This window comes from Mesoplodon bidens, assembly GCF_964165515.1.
Source record: "Mesoplodon bidens genome assembly, chromosome: 8".
Lineage (NCBI taxonomy): Eukaryota > Metazoa > Chordata > Mammalia > Artiodactyla > Ziphiidae > Mesoplodon > Mesoplodon bidens.
The window spans coordinates 105316666-105329605 of NC_138165.1; the positions used below are offsets into that span (position 1 = coordinate 105316666).

The window sequence follows — 12940 nt, forward strand, 5'->3', positions numbered from 1 at the left end:
CAGGACTCAGGTGGGCAAGACAAACACCTTGTTCTCCTCTGGCTGAACCGAATCAAGCCTGATTCCTTCTCATCATTCTCAAGGAAACTAAATCTAGTCAACAACATGCCAGCCTGTTCAAGAGAGCAAACTGGTCATGTCCAGGAATTTCCCACTCCCAGGCTTGTCTCTACTGCGTCTCCTCCCCGGGGCCAGTGCTCAAACTCCACGCGGTGGACGCCCCAATGGCAATGGGGGAGGGGCTGTCCAATTCCGGCCCTTGGCCTGTCTCCTACCTTTCCCAGGTGTATCCTGCCCCCTCGTGGCTCTCAGGTGTCACCAGTGTCTTTCCACTCTGTCCCCACTATTTTCACAAAGTGTCCACGGCATCACAAAGCCTGGTCCACACCAGCCCGCCACAGTCCCTCTGCAGCTTTGTCCTGGGCACAGAAAGGTTTGGCTGGCCTTCCAGGCCCTTCCAAGGCCCATAGAAAACTCGGGGCTCTCTGCACATACTTGCTCTCCCCAGTCCCCCATTCTGCTGGCATCTCTGTGAGGTCATGGGCCAACAGAGCTCCAGAAGAGACCAGAAAGTACAACTGCTCCACGCCAGGATCCCCAAACCAAAAAAGGAGCTCGGTCCATCCCTCCCACTCCATCTCTCCTCCAAGCCAACCCTCTTGATTCTCTCTCCTAACTCCTCTCTCTCTTCCTTTCCAGAATCTTCTAGCCTAACAGAAGGACAAAGGAGAGCTGGGAAACAGCCTTATTCAGATGGTCTCATTCTCTTTCTCAATTCTTCCACCTCATGCTTTTTAGGCTTAGAAATCAAGAGTTCACCTGGGTCTTAGGTTCTTCAGAGCTCCCCAGACACTGAGTGGTTTATATCAAGTTGTCTGGGTGCTGGGGAAAGGGTTTGGGGCCACAGTGAGCAAAGATGGCATTCAAGTGAGCATCAGAGGGAGGGCACACCAGTAAATGTGCCATGTGTCAGCCCACCGTATCAGAGCCCTAGGAAGAGGTATCTGCTATGGAATTCAGACTGAGGTTTCCTTCCTCCAAGCACGCCTTTCTTCCCTTAGCCATGGTGGTCATGGTACCCTGGAGGACAAGCTGGACCTTGGAAGTCTGGCGGGCCATCATGTCCATGCGGAATTCTTTGATGACAAAGTAGTAGCAGAAAACATCCAGGCAGCAGTTGATATTGGAGAAACACATGGACAATTGCAGGAACAAGATGATGTTCTGCTTGGCTGTGCACTGCACGATAAAGCCATTCCTCACCAGGAACTGCAAGAGGAAACTCAGGTGGACTGGGAGAAAGGAGACCACAAAGACAGCCAGACTGGCCGCGATAGTCCAGATACAGGCCTTCTGCTGGACCCAGTCCTGGGTGTGGTCCCGACGGGCGACCAGAATGCAAATGCTCCTGGAGGAGCAGAAACCCATGATGATCAAGGGAAGAAGGAAGCCAAAGACCTCAACAGGGAAGAAGACCTTGGCACTCCAGGTGCCGTCAGACATGTTGTGGAAGCACGTGTAATTTTCCACTTTCCCATGGAAGCTATAGATAGGGGTGCTCCCCACCCACACCAGGACCCAGATGGTGCAGCAGATCCCAAAGGTCTTCCTGGGGGACCGGAGGTGGCTGACCAGGAGCGGGTACCGGATGGCCAAGAATCTGTCCAGGCTGATGAAGCAGACAGTGAAGATGCTCCCATACATGCTGATGAAGTAGAGGCATTCCACTAGGGTACAGAAGGGGAGATGGGGAGCCTTCACGCGAGACAGGGCCATCTTGAATGGGAGCGAGAGCACCAGCAGCAGGTCAAAGACTGCCAGGTTGATCATGTAGATGGAGGTGGCAGCGTAGCAGGGCCACTTCTTCTTCAGGAAGGAGCTGAAGCCTCGGATGGCGAGCAAATTGAGGAGCAGACCGAGGAGGAAGGTAGGGATGTGGACAGCCAGCTGCACGGTTTTCATCAGCACATCCACATCATGGAAGGAGCAGTTCTCACGCGGGCTTAGCTGGCTCATGTTCCTTCCTACAATGTCAACAGTAGATGAGATGAAGGTCCTCTTACTCTCTAGAACTGATGGGTTCAAACGACTTTGTCAAGAACCGTAAACATGACCCCTTTCTCACACAGAAATCTATGCTCTTTGAATAACGATCAGAAAACACAGGAAGAAAAATTACCTCTAAATCTGTTGCCCAGATAGAACCACCGTTACTTTATGTATATGTATGTGTGTGTGTGTATATATATATATATATATATATATATATATATGTATGGGTATATATATATATATAAAGTATACATAATTCCAGACTCTTTCTGTACACACACACACGTGTGTGTGCCTTCATCTTTAATAAAAACAGAATTGTGCACAAACATCTGTCCCTTTTTTCCCAATCAGAAGTCTTTCTGTTGAAAGTAGTAACAACAACATAAGCCCTGACCCAAACTGGTTTCATCAAAGAGTGAACTTCTCAGAACTGGAAACATGAAAACTAGGGCAGGGCTGACCTGAGCTGCAGATGGTACAGCTTCAGATGCGGTTTTCAGGACCCAGCTCCTCTTTACATGTTGCCCCTGTGCTCCACCCCACCCCCACCCCGGAGGTTGGACAGAGCTCACCCCACCCCCGAATGTAGGGCTGGTGGCAATCAGTGCATCACATTCCCCTGGACACTGTCATTGGTCCATTTATAGGTCCAGGGATGAACAATTGACCCAGAGGCGATGAAGAGCAATGAAACTCTTGTTTGGGTTTCTAGGAAGGGGGATGGGGCCTTTTCTTTGGGATTTGGAGTTGGGAGGATAAAGTCTGAAGCTGCTATAGCCTCTTGTTCTCCGAGGAGAAAACCAGACAGAAATTGGAGAAACATGGAAGAAAAGACATTCCCAGAGGGAATGAAGTAAGGGCTTGAGGTATCCTCAAGGCAAAGAAAGGCCTTTGGACAGGTAGAAAATTAGAGCTGGCCTCAGGGACAAGAGGATCAAGGCTGCAGCTGTGGCTGCAGATGGAAGCTGGAAGCGAGCAGAGAGAGGGAAGTCACAAGCCCTTGGGAAGGAAGGAGCTGAGTACTTTTAAGACCCTATAGAGAATGCCATTCCAAAACCCCCTCTGCTAGCAAAAAACAAAACAAAAAAACACAAAAAAACACATTTATCTCTCATCCATTGAGCACTATATATAGTAAATATGTAATATACATTATTTGATTTGGTGGCTTTCCAAAAATTCTACATTTTCCTATGTGCTAACTTTTCTTATAGGTTTATGTCATGAGAGATCTAGGAAAATGTATTTACTCATATACAAAGCTCCGGACTCCTGTGGTCTGTGTGAATGGCACCTCCTGAAGCTGTGCAGCATAAGCCCCAGGGGCAACTGCCCCAACACTAGGATGCCTGGAATAAATTAAATGCAAGCTGGCAGGCTGCCCCGTCCCAACAAAATAGGCCAAACTATCCAACAAGAATATCTCAAAAAATAGCTAGAATAGTTTGGAACCGACAAGATAAATTTCAAAAATGGTGAGAAGGGGCTTCCCTGGTGGTGCAGTGGTTGAGAGTCCGCCTGCCGATGCAGGGGACACGGGTTCGTGCCCCAGTCCGGGAAGATCCCACATGCCGTGGAGCGGCTGGGCCCGTGAGCCATGGGTACTGAGCCTGCGCGTCCGGAGCCTGTGCTCCGCAACAGGAGAGGCCACAATAGTGAGAGGCCCGTGTACCGCAAAAAAAAAAAAAAAAAAAAAAAAAAAAAAGTCACTAAAAAAGATAAAAGGAAACAAAGAAATCAGACAAAATAGCAAAGAAGTAAATAGAATGGGAAAAAGTACCTAAGCATAGAAATCACAGCAATAAATATGAAAACTTCAAAATTTTTAAATTAACCAACATTTTCAGTTCAATTACAAAATAAAATTCAACTCTTTGTTGCTTATAAAGGACACACTTACTTAATGACAGAGAAATATTCAAAGTAAAAGTCCCACGATGAGATAGAGGACAAATATAAACAAAAGGAAAGTCAGAGTGGCAATATTCATACCTAGCACTGTAGAATTAACAATAAAACTACATATCAGGATTAAAAAGTTTATTTTATATTAATGAAAGAAAGATCGTAAAGGCAAATATAGTAATCTTATGCACTGAAGGTTGTTGTATAAAAGTACATAAAGTATGATTGTTAAAATTCAAGAGCCATTGGCAAAGATACGGTAGTGTCAGATTTTAATATACTATAGATTTGAACAGATCAAGTTGGCAAAGTATAAATTAGGATATATAATTATATAAATAGTATAATGAATATAATTTAATTAATAGCTCTTAGATTTGATTTTAAATAAATAGGCAATTCACATTTTTCTCAAGTATCCAAGAAACAGTTGTCAAGATGAATTACCTGCCTAGTAAAAACAAAACCTTGCATTAAAAGAAAAGCAGAAATTGGGGACTTCCCTGGTGGTCCAGTGGTTAAGACTTCACTTTCCAATGCAGAGGGTGCAGGTTCAATCCCTGGTCGGGGAGCTAAGATCCCACATGCCCAGCGGCCAAAAAACCAAAACATAAAACAGAAGCAGTATTGTAACAAATTCAACAAAGACTTTAAAAATGGTCCACATCAAAAAAAACTTTAAAAAAGAAAGAAAAACAAATTATGTGGGCTATGTACTCTGACCACAATACACAGAAACCTAGGAAATAAAAAAATTGGCTTTTTAAAAATAAGCAAAGTCAGGGCTATAAAACAAAGTGTATGGGACATAATCAAGAATGACAAGAACTTTCTGGATTGGTTTGTTTGTTTGTTTGTTTGTTTATTTATTTATGGCTGCGTTGGGTCTTGTTGCGGCGTGCGGGCTTTCTCTGGTTGTGGTGAGCAGGGGCTGCTCTTCGTTGCGGTGTACGGGCTTCTCATTGCAGTGGCTTCTCTTGTTGCGGAGCACGGGCTCTAGGTGCACAGGCTTCAGTAATTTTGGCACACGGGCTCAGTAGTTGTGGCTTGCGGGCTCTAGAGCGCAGGCTCAGTAGTTGTGGCGCCCAGGCTTAGTTGCTCCATGGCATGCGGGATCTTCCTGGACCAGCGCTCGAACCCGTGTTCCCTGCATTGGCAGGCAGATTCTTAACCACTGCACAACCAGGGAAGCCCTGGATTGGTTGTTTTAAACAAAAAATTCACAAGATGCAGCCAGAACTATTCTCAGAGTTAAACACATACCTCTAACAGCTTGAATACTTGTTTTTTTAAAAAAGAAACTAAATAAATGAATGAAACAGGCAACTTGAGCATTTAGAAAAAAAAAGAACAAAAAAGTAATAGAGAAATAAGGAAAATTTTTATAAAGATAAAAGCAGAAATAAATGAATTAGAAAGGAGGAAAATACCAGAACCAATAAATTTAAAAGCTGGTTCTTTGGCAGGGGGAGGGGGTAAAGAGTAAACTAAACAATACAAATACTTCTAATAACTGTGATCGAGAAAAAGGATTCAATCCTAACTATAAATAAGAAGGCAATGTAAGCTTAGATAGAGAAGAGAGAAAAAATGAGAAGAAATGACCTTATTACTTGTGTGCTAATCCATTTAAAAACCTTGAAGTAGTTGAAAATTTAGGGGCAAAACATAATTTACTACAATTAATACGAGTTAACACAAGTAGTATTGATTAGACCAACAACCATGAATGAAACTGAGAATGTTATCAAAGAATAAACAGTTTCTAACATAATTTTTTTGGCTCTAGCATATTTTAAGTTTCAAGGTCGAGATGATTCTCATACTCTGTAAACAATTTCAGAACATAAGATAATAATAATGAATTTCTGTTATGAAACTAATTTACCCAAATACCAAAACTTGACAAATGTAGCACAAAAGAGAAAAACAATCACTCAAATGCATGTATGAATATAGATGCAAACATCTGAGTTACAATATTACCAAATAGAACTCAGTATATTAAAATTATAAATCATCGTTTTACCAAGTCAGATTTACCATAGAAATGTAAGGCCTTTTCAATGTCAGGAAATTTGTTGATACTGTGCGTTACGTCATCACGGCAAAAACGAAAAGCCATCTCATTGTATGATAGTTTTTCCACAAAAGTCATTTAAATGAAGGAATAGGATACTTCTTACAACACCTGATAAAGAGTAACCTGTTCACTTTAATAGCCAACTTTTCCTTTAATGGTTAAAAAAAAAAAAGAGGCATTCTTGTTGAAATTGGACACTTGCCAACACCCAGAAGTTCCAAATAATGTGCTAGACAATTAACAGAACCCAGAAGAAGAAATGAGGTATTCCCCTGAATCAATAATGCAAATGAAAATCTTAGTCAGTAAATGATATTGAGACTATCAGTGAAAAATTCGGGGGTAAAAACCAACTTTTAAATCCTCATCTCACACCAAGTAGCAAAAGAAATTCCAAATTCATTAATAAATTAAATTTCAAAAAAATCAAACCATAAAAGAACTAGATGAAAAATTAGAGATCAATTTATAAAAGCCAGTGGAGGGAAAGAAAAGCTCTCTGTCAACTTAGAATGGCTGAAAAGCAAAAGAATCAGAAAACAGACAGGACAGGTTTGACTGCACAAAATTAGAAAATTTCTTTTTGTTAAAAAAGTTTAACAGGGCTTCCCTGGTGGTGCAGTGGTTGAGAACCTGCCTGCCAATGCAGGGGACACGGGTTCGAGCCCTAGTCTGGGAGGATCCCACATGCCACGGAGCAACTAGACCTGTGAGCCACAACTACTGAGCCTGCACGTCTGGAGCTTGTGCTCCGCAACAAGAGAGGCCACGACAGTGAGAGCCCCGCGCACCGCGATGAAGAGTGGCCCCCGCTCACCACAACTAGAGAAAGCCCTCCCACAGAAATGAAGACCCAACACAGCGAAAAATAAATAAAGTAATTTAAAAAAAAGTTTAACATCAAATAATATACTGGAGGAAAGGAAGTACAACAAATAGGTTAAATGATGTTCCTTCTCTATGAAGAATATTTTAAAATGTGTAATATCAAGACCCACAGTAGATAAACAGGCAAAGGACACAAATAATTCCCATAAGATTTACGAAGAAATAAAATTTTTGCTTATATAATCAAAGAAGCTGGCAAGGGTTCCGTGAAACAGTCACCAATATACTGGTGAGTATACACATAAGTACCCAACTTTGGGACGTTGATAACTTATATTACAAGCCCTAGAAATCTTTTTAGTCTTTCATTCAGAGATTATAAAATTTTACCTTAAGTAAATTATGCAAAAGAAGGAAAAAAATGAGTACAGAAATATGTTCAGTTTAATATTTTTTTCTGATAGCAAAAAATACACACACGCATTTAAATGTCAACAAGAGCTTAATTTCACTACGGTAAATCTACTCAATGGAAAATTTTTGTCTGCCTATGTTATGTTTATACTGACTACATTAAATAAGAAACCCACAAACTACAGAATTATACATTCAGAATGATTTCACGTATGATTTTAAAAACCCACGCAGAAGGGAAAAAAACCTAGAAAAAGTTTCCAAATGCCAAACACTGGTTGCATTCTAACAGTTAGATGGGGGGTGATTTTTAAATCTTTTATCTTTATCTCACTCTTTTGTGTGTGTGTGTATTTTTCTAATGATAATATGAAAACAATTGAAAATTTGTTTAATGTATTAAATGCTGGGGAAAAAGAAGAAAAATAAGAACAGCTTTTGACTTTCCTTTAAAAGAAGCAACATCTGGGTGTGTGCTTGAGGCAAGGTGGGAGCGGAAGGGAGGTTTACACAGAATTTAAAGGAATGCATTGAACTAACAGATGCTCAGCTGATGAGGCATAAATCTTGCCAGGTCAAAGATTTCAACATGGAGTGTCAGAGGGACTTGGGAACAAAGCCTGAAGTGACAGAGAATTGGACAAGTGAGGAAGCAGGTGCCACCTAAGCGACCGGAGAACAGCCACAAGAACACGATACCCGATAAAAAGCAGTTTCCTCTGTCCGCAGGTCAGCCATCACATCATGAAAATTGTGCATAAGGAGGAAAGAAGAATATGAAAGCGGCTCAAAATGCCAGATGAACGTTGAGTGCCAGAGAGTGGGTAAAGGGGAAGGAAGACGTTTAAACACAGTTCTCCCAAAGTTCAGAGAGTATTAATAGAAAGAAATGTAGACATTAAAATTCAACTATTTTCTAACGTGGGTATGTAGGTTAAATTGTCTTGTCTATTTTAAAGGGACAAAGGAAGAGAAAATTCACAGTAGACACTGAAAGTGAAAAAAAAACTGCAATGTCTCAATATAGAAAGCAGACAGGCAACCCCATGGAGGTTTAGACAAATGTAACAATTATAATAAAAATTATAATACTCCCTAACAATTATATTAACTATAATACTTCTTATCAAAGGGGGAAGCCGATAAAATATTAAAACTCAATCATCTTGTGCCAATAAGAAACACACAAAAGACCAAAAAGGCATAGATAGAGTAAAATGATAAGATAATCTATGGATTATCAGGCACACAGAACACTAGGAAAGAAGGAAATATGACAAAGTAATTTTTTTTAGTAAAAAGAACTGAGAGAGTAACACAGAAACCCCACAAGGTAAATGTTATAATAAACAATTAATATATAAAATTTATGTTCCAATGAGCATAGCGAAGAAGTCCATGATGGGAACAAGCAGAAATGCAAGACAAAGTAGAAATAGAAATATAATTGTACATAGAGACCTTAATGTTCCCCTCTTAGAATATCATAGATCAAGTAGACAGAGCTGTTTACAGCCCAATGAATAAGGCAGAACTAGCAGATTAGTCAGGACTAAGTCATAAATCAAGGGAATACGCTCTCTTGGGGAGAGGACAAGTGTCTTTCAACAAATTCATCCCATTCCTGGGCCCAGCCAAGGACTCCAAGGCAATGGCAATTCCACTCTTCTGTTCTCAGATCCATTTGCTGCAGCAAATAAGAAAACACAGCTATTTGCTGCAGCACCATGATAGTAATAATATATAATAAGCATTTTTTTGCATTCTCTTAAGCAGTCTCTTAAGTAATCTGTCAAAGATAAAATCAGAAGTACATTACTGAAATATGGGAAGGGAACAAATATTTATATATAAAACACAGATGCAGTCACCGCTGAAAGGAAAATAATTCCTAAGTAGTCTCATAAACAGGAAGACAGTGAGAAACGAGGTAAACCCCGGCTACACTCGGAAAATCTAGAAGAGGAGCATGGCGGACCTGTGACAAGTGGCCCTTGCACTGCTCTGATCACCCAGGCACCAGAGGCTGTCTGTCTGCAGGGGCTGCATGTGGGGGGACTGGGAACATAAAGGAAGGACTAAGGTTGTTCATAATCTATAAAAGAATAGACATATCAGCATCTCCAAGGCTCAAGACAAGCTCCACTGTATGACTCCACAGGGCCACAAAAGAAACGGTTTCGGGCCTCCCTGGTGGCGCAGTGGTTGAGAGTCCGCCTGCCGATGCAGGGGATACGGGTTCGTGCCCCGGTCTGGGAGGATCCCATGTGCCGCGGAGCGGCTGGGCCCGTGAGCCATGGCCGCTGGGCCTGCGCATCCGGAGCCTGTGCTCCGCAACGGGAGAGGCCACAACAGTGAGAGGCCCGCATACCGCAAAAAAAAAAAAAAAAAAAAAAAAAGGAACGGTTTCCACGTGCTGTAAAAAGCAGATCTATCTTGCTACCAGAAGTCGGAGAGCAGACCAAACGGTCATGTAATGAGCTCTCTGTCCCCAGAGGTATGCAAGCAAAGGCAGAATATCTGTTTATTCAGAATGTTGTCAAGAAAATTCACATATATGAGAGGTTTTCTTTTTAAACCCTGAAATAGAATATTCTGTCAATATATCATTTCCTAATGTTTAGTGAAGAGGAGAGAAAACATCTCGTACAGGATAAAGGACTGGGCTGGGAGTCCAGAGGCCCCTGTTCTGCTCCTGGCTCTCTGGCTGTGGGGCCTCTATCTGGGTTCTCTCATCCAAACAGCACTGCCCAGCCCTGGGGTCCTGGAGCCCGTGGCCTCACCAAGGGGTTCTCTTACTGCCAACTCGGCCCCATTCTGGGCTGTGATTCTTGCAGCTGTCAGGGCCCAGTCTGCCCACATCTTCAAGGACCCAGCATCCCACTCGGGGCAGCCCTGATCCCGTGTGTGTACAGCGGGGGCATCTAAACGCAGCTGTGGCTCAGACCAAGCCAGCCTTCCTTCCTGGGAAGTCCTGGATTTTCCAGAAAACACCAGCAACAGGAAAAATGCAACCTTAGGTGGTTTGCAGGCTAAGAAGATGCTTCTCTTGTGCTGCCGAATGCCTCATCCTCAGGGAGCACTGTGGTGTGAGCCAACTCAGAGATGGGAGTCCCAGCCTGGGGCTGAGCAGAGTTGGTACAGCCTGAGGGACGTCGTTTGAAGAGGAACATTCCCCAGGACCAAGTTCCTTGCCTGAAATCCCAATCTCCTCTGGGGGGGTGGGGCAGTGGTGAATGCCACAGTTAGAATATAAACGTTTACTTGGATGCAGTTATCTGTTACTAGTACCGCAGTGTGAGCTGGGCTTCTGGGGCACGATTAAGAAAGAACAAGACACGGAGGGATGGAGCACATAGACAGAATCTCCGGGAGTCCAGAATTTTGCTGTAGCTGTACCCTGAGCTTGGTGGGGGTGAAGTGAGGCTGGGGGAGTGCAGGGGCCAGCTCAGGGACTTGAGATATGGCCCCTCTGTGCTAAGTGCTCTAAGGAGAGAACTTGGTACATTCCTGGGATGCTGGGATGCTGTTATAATTATGCCCACTTTACAGATGAAGACAGTGAGGCTCACAGAAGTTAAAGGGTCTACCCAAGATCAAACAGGTAGTGAGGGGCCTCACTGGAACTCACATTCTGCGTCTCTCCATCTTTCCCTCACCCCATCCCCACCGGCGTCATCAGCAAGAGCACCCGGTATATCCAGGAACTCCCAGTACCCCCTTCCTCACTCCTTTCAGTGCCTGGCACCACCCAACAGAGTCTGATACCCTCAGACTCACCTGCCCTCCTAAAAACCCCATCCCTTCCTCCAATCCCCTTCCCTGATCCACCCCATCATCTGGTATGATTTCCCTGCTGTGGCCAGGTGGGGCTGTTAACAGCATCTGTGTGCCATTAGGGTGAGTGTCCTGCCATCCTCAGGCAACTCCGGGACAAGGACCATGCCTCCTGTGCCCTTATACCACCTCAGAAAGGTGATATAACAGTCCGTCAAAAAGGACTTATTAAATGAAAGAGGGACTGAATTAACGACCTGGTCTGGGGCAGCTCCAGGGTAACAGGCGTTCCCTGTGGAGCTGAGACAGCCGGCCAGACCTGAGAGCACCAAGCCTTCCACGGAGCCCTGAGCTGCACTGTGCACACCTCTGCCCCAGCTCCACCTCCCCGAGAGCGCAAAGCCCAGCCCAGGCCAGTCCTGCAGACATTTCCTGACTTCCCGTTCTCCACCTCCACTCTTAAGAAAGATCTAGACTCCTCTAGATCTTCCATCACTTCCATCACTTACTGCTCTCCAGAGCCCCATGAGGAAGAAACTATTAATGCTCCCATTCCCCAGAGAGGTACACTGAGGCCAGGGCAGTTACACAGCTGGCAAGTGGCTGGCCTGGACTCCCAAGCATGGCTCTAGCCTGCCACGAGCACCTCACTCAGGGGCTGCAAGGTGACTCCTGGAGTTTGTAATCTTGAGCTTTTTGTGCTTTCCTGGCCAGATTCCAGGGCAGCAGGCACCCTGGAGGGTGGTGGCACGCAAGCTGAGCTCCCAAGGGGAAGGCTCCTGCACTGCCTACAGTGAGGTTTCCCCACTCAGGCAAGATGCTGCAAACCTGAGTCAAATCAGGAGGAAGTTGAGGGTTCGTAGAAAATGTCACCTGCAATCAGGGACAAACCAGACCTCCACTGCCGCTGCCGCTGTCACGGAGGCTGCCAGGGGCTGCCACTACCCCTGCCGTCTGGGAAGGCCCGCCAAATCGGGGCAGGTGTGGACAGAGCCCAGGACCCAAAGGCTCGGTTGACCTCAGGAAAGTCGCCCGCAGTCCCAGAGAGCAAGGTCAGTGTGTGGTTCTGTGTGTCGGGTTTTCTGAGCGGCCCAGGGGCTATTACCTGTAGGGGGTCCAGTGCAGCTGATTGAGGTGTGAGATGTCATTCTCCTCCCAGCTTGGCCACCAGCCTGCTCTGGCGAGAGTCACTTCCCTCTCTGGGGCTCAGCTTCCTCATCTGTGAAATGCGGGGGGTGGGACCAGATGCTCTTCAAGCAGCTCCACAGCTGCCTTGAATGGCCAAGGGGCTTCTTCTCTCGAGTCAGGAGAGGGGCTCCGTGGGGGTCCCTCCTCTCTAAGTGCAGCTAGAATGCGGCCTGGGGTGGCAGGCATGTTGCCAGGGAGAGGCTCTAGGCTCTTGTGCCCTCTCAGAGGGTCTGCACACTCACTCAGCTTCCCAAAAAAATGTCAAGGGGCACTGCCTGAGCCGAGGTGTGAGAAGCCTTTGGAAGAGGAGGAGGCATCTCACGCAGCAGACGTTCTGAGCTTGGCATCACACAGAGACAGCCAGCATCTGAAAAGGGCTTTCACGGCTTCTAGTGCTTCTGGGGTTTAGGATTCAGAGCTACTGCCCACAGAAAAGAAGGTGGTGCTGGACACCTTCATATTTCAGGACTTGTGGGTTGGGAAGGTCCAGCCTAGGAGACCTCAGCCCCTGCCTGCATGTCCTCAGGGACGGTCAGCAGGGCATGCCCGTGATGTTGCTCCTTGGTCCTAGCTTCTCTGCGCCTGGCCTCCACAGGGGTTTGGGTCAGCCTTGGGCTGTATCACTCCCAAGGGCCCTGTGAGCAGAGATTTCCCCGGGGGCGGCCCATCTCCAGGGCAGGAAGAGCCAAG

General features: G+C 45.1%; 1 protein-coding gene across 1 annotated transcript; it reads right to left on the minus strand.

Moving 5' to 3' along the window:
• Window positions 1–990: 990 nt before the first annotated feature.
• Window positions 991–12281, minus strand: GPR55 (G protein-coupled receptor 55; the record flags this gene model as incomplete). Its single annotated transcript, XM_081241845.1, has 2 exons — window positions 12168–12281; window positions 991–2024 (listed from the first exon to the last, which is right to left on the minus strand). Exons 1-2 carry the CDS (start codon window positions 12208–12210, stop codon window positions 991–993), a joined length of 1077 nt encoding a protein of 358 aa, XP_081097971.1. The 5' UTR covers window positions 12211–12281.
• Between the last annotated feature and the right edge of the window lie 659 nt (window positions 12282–12940).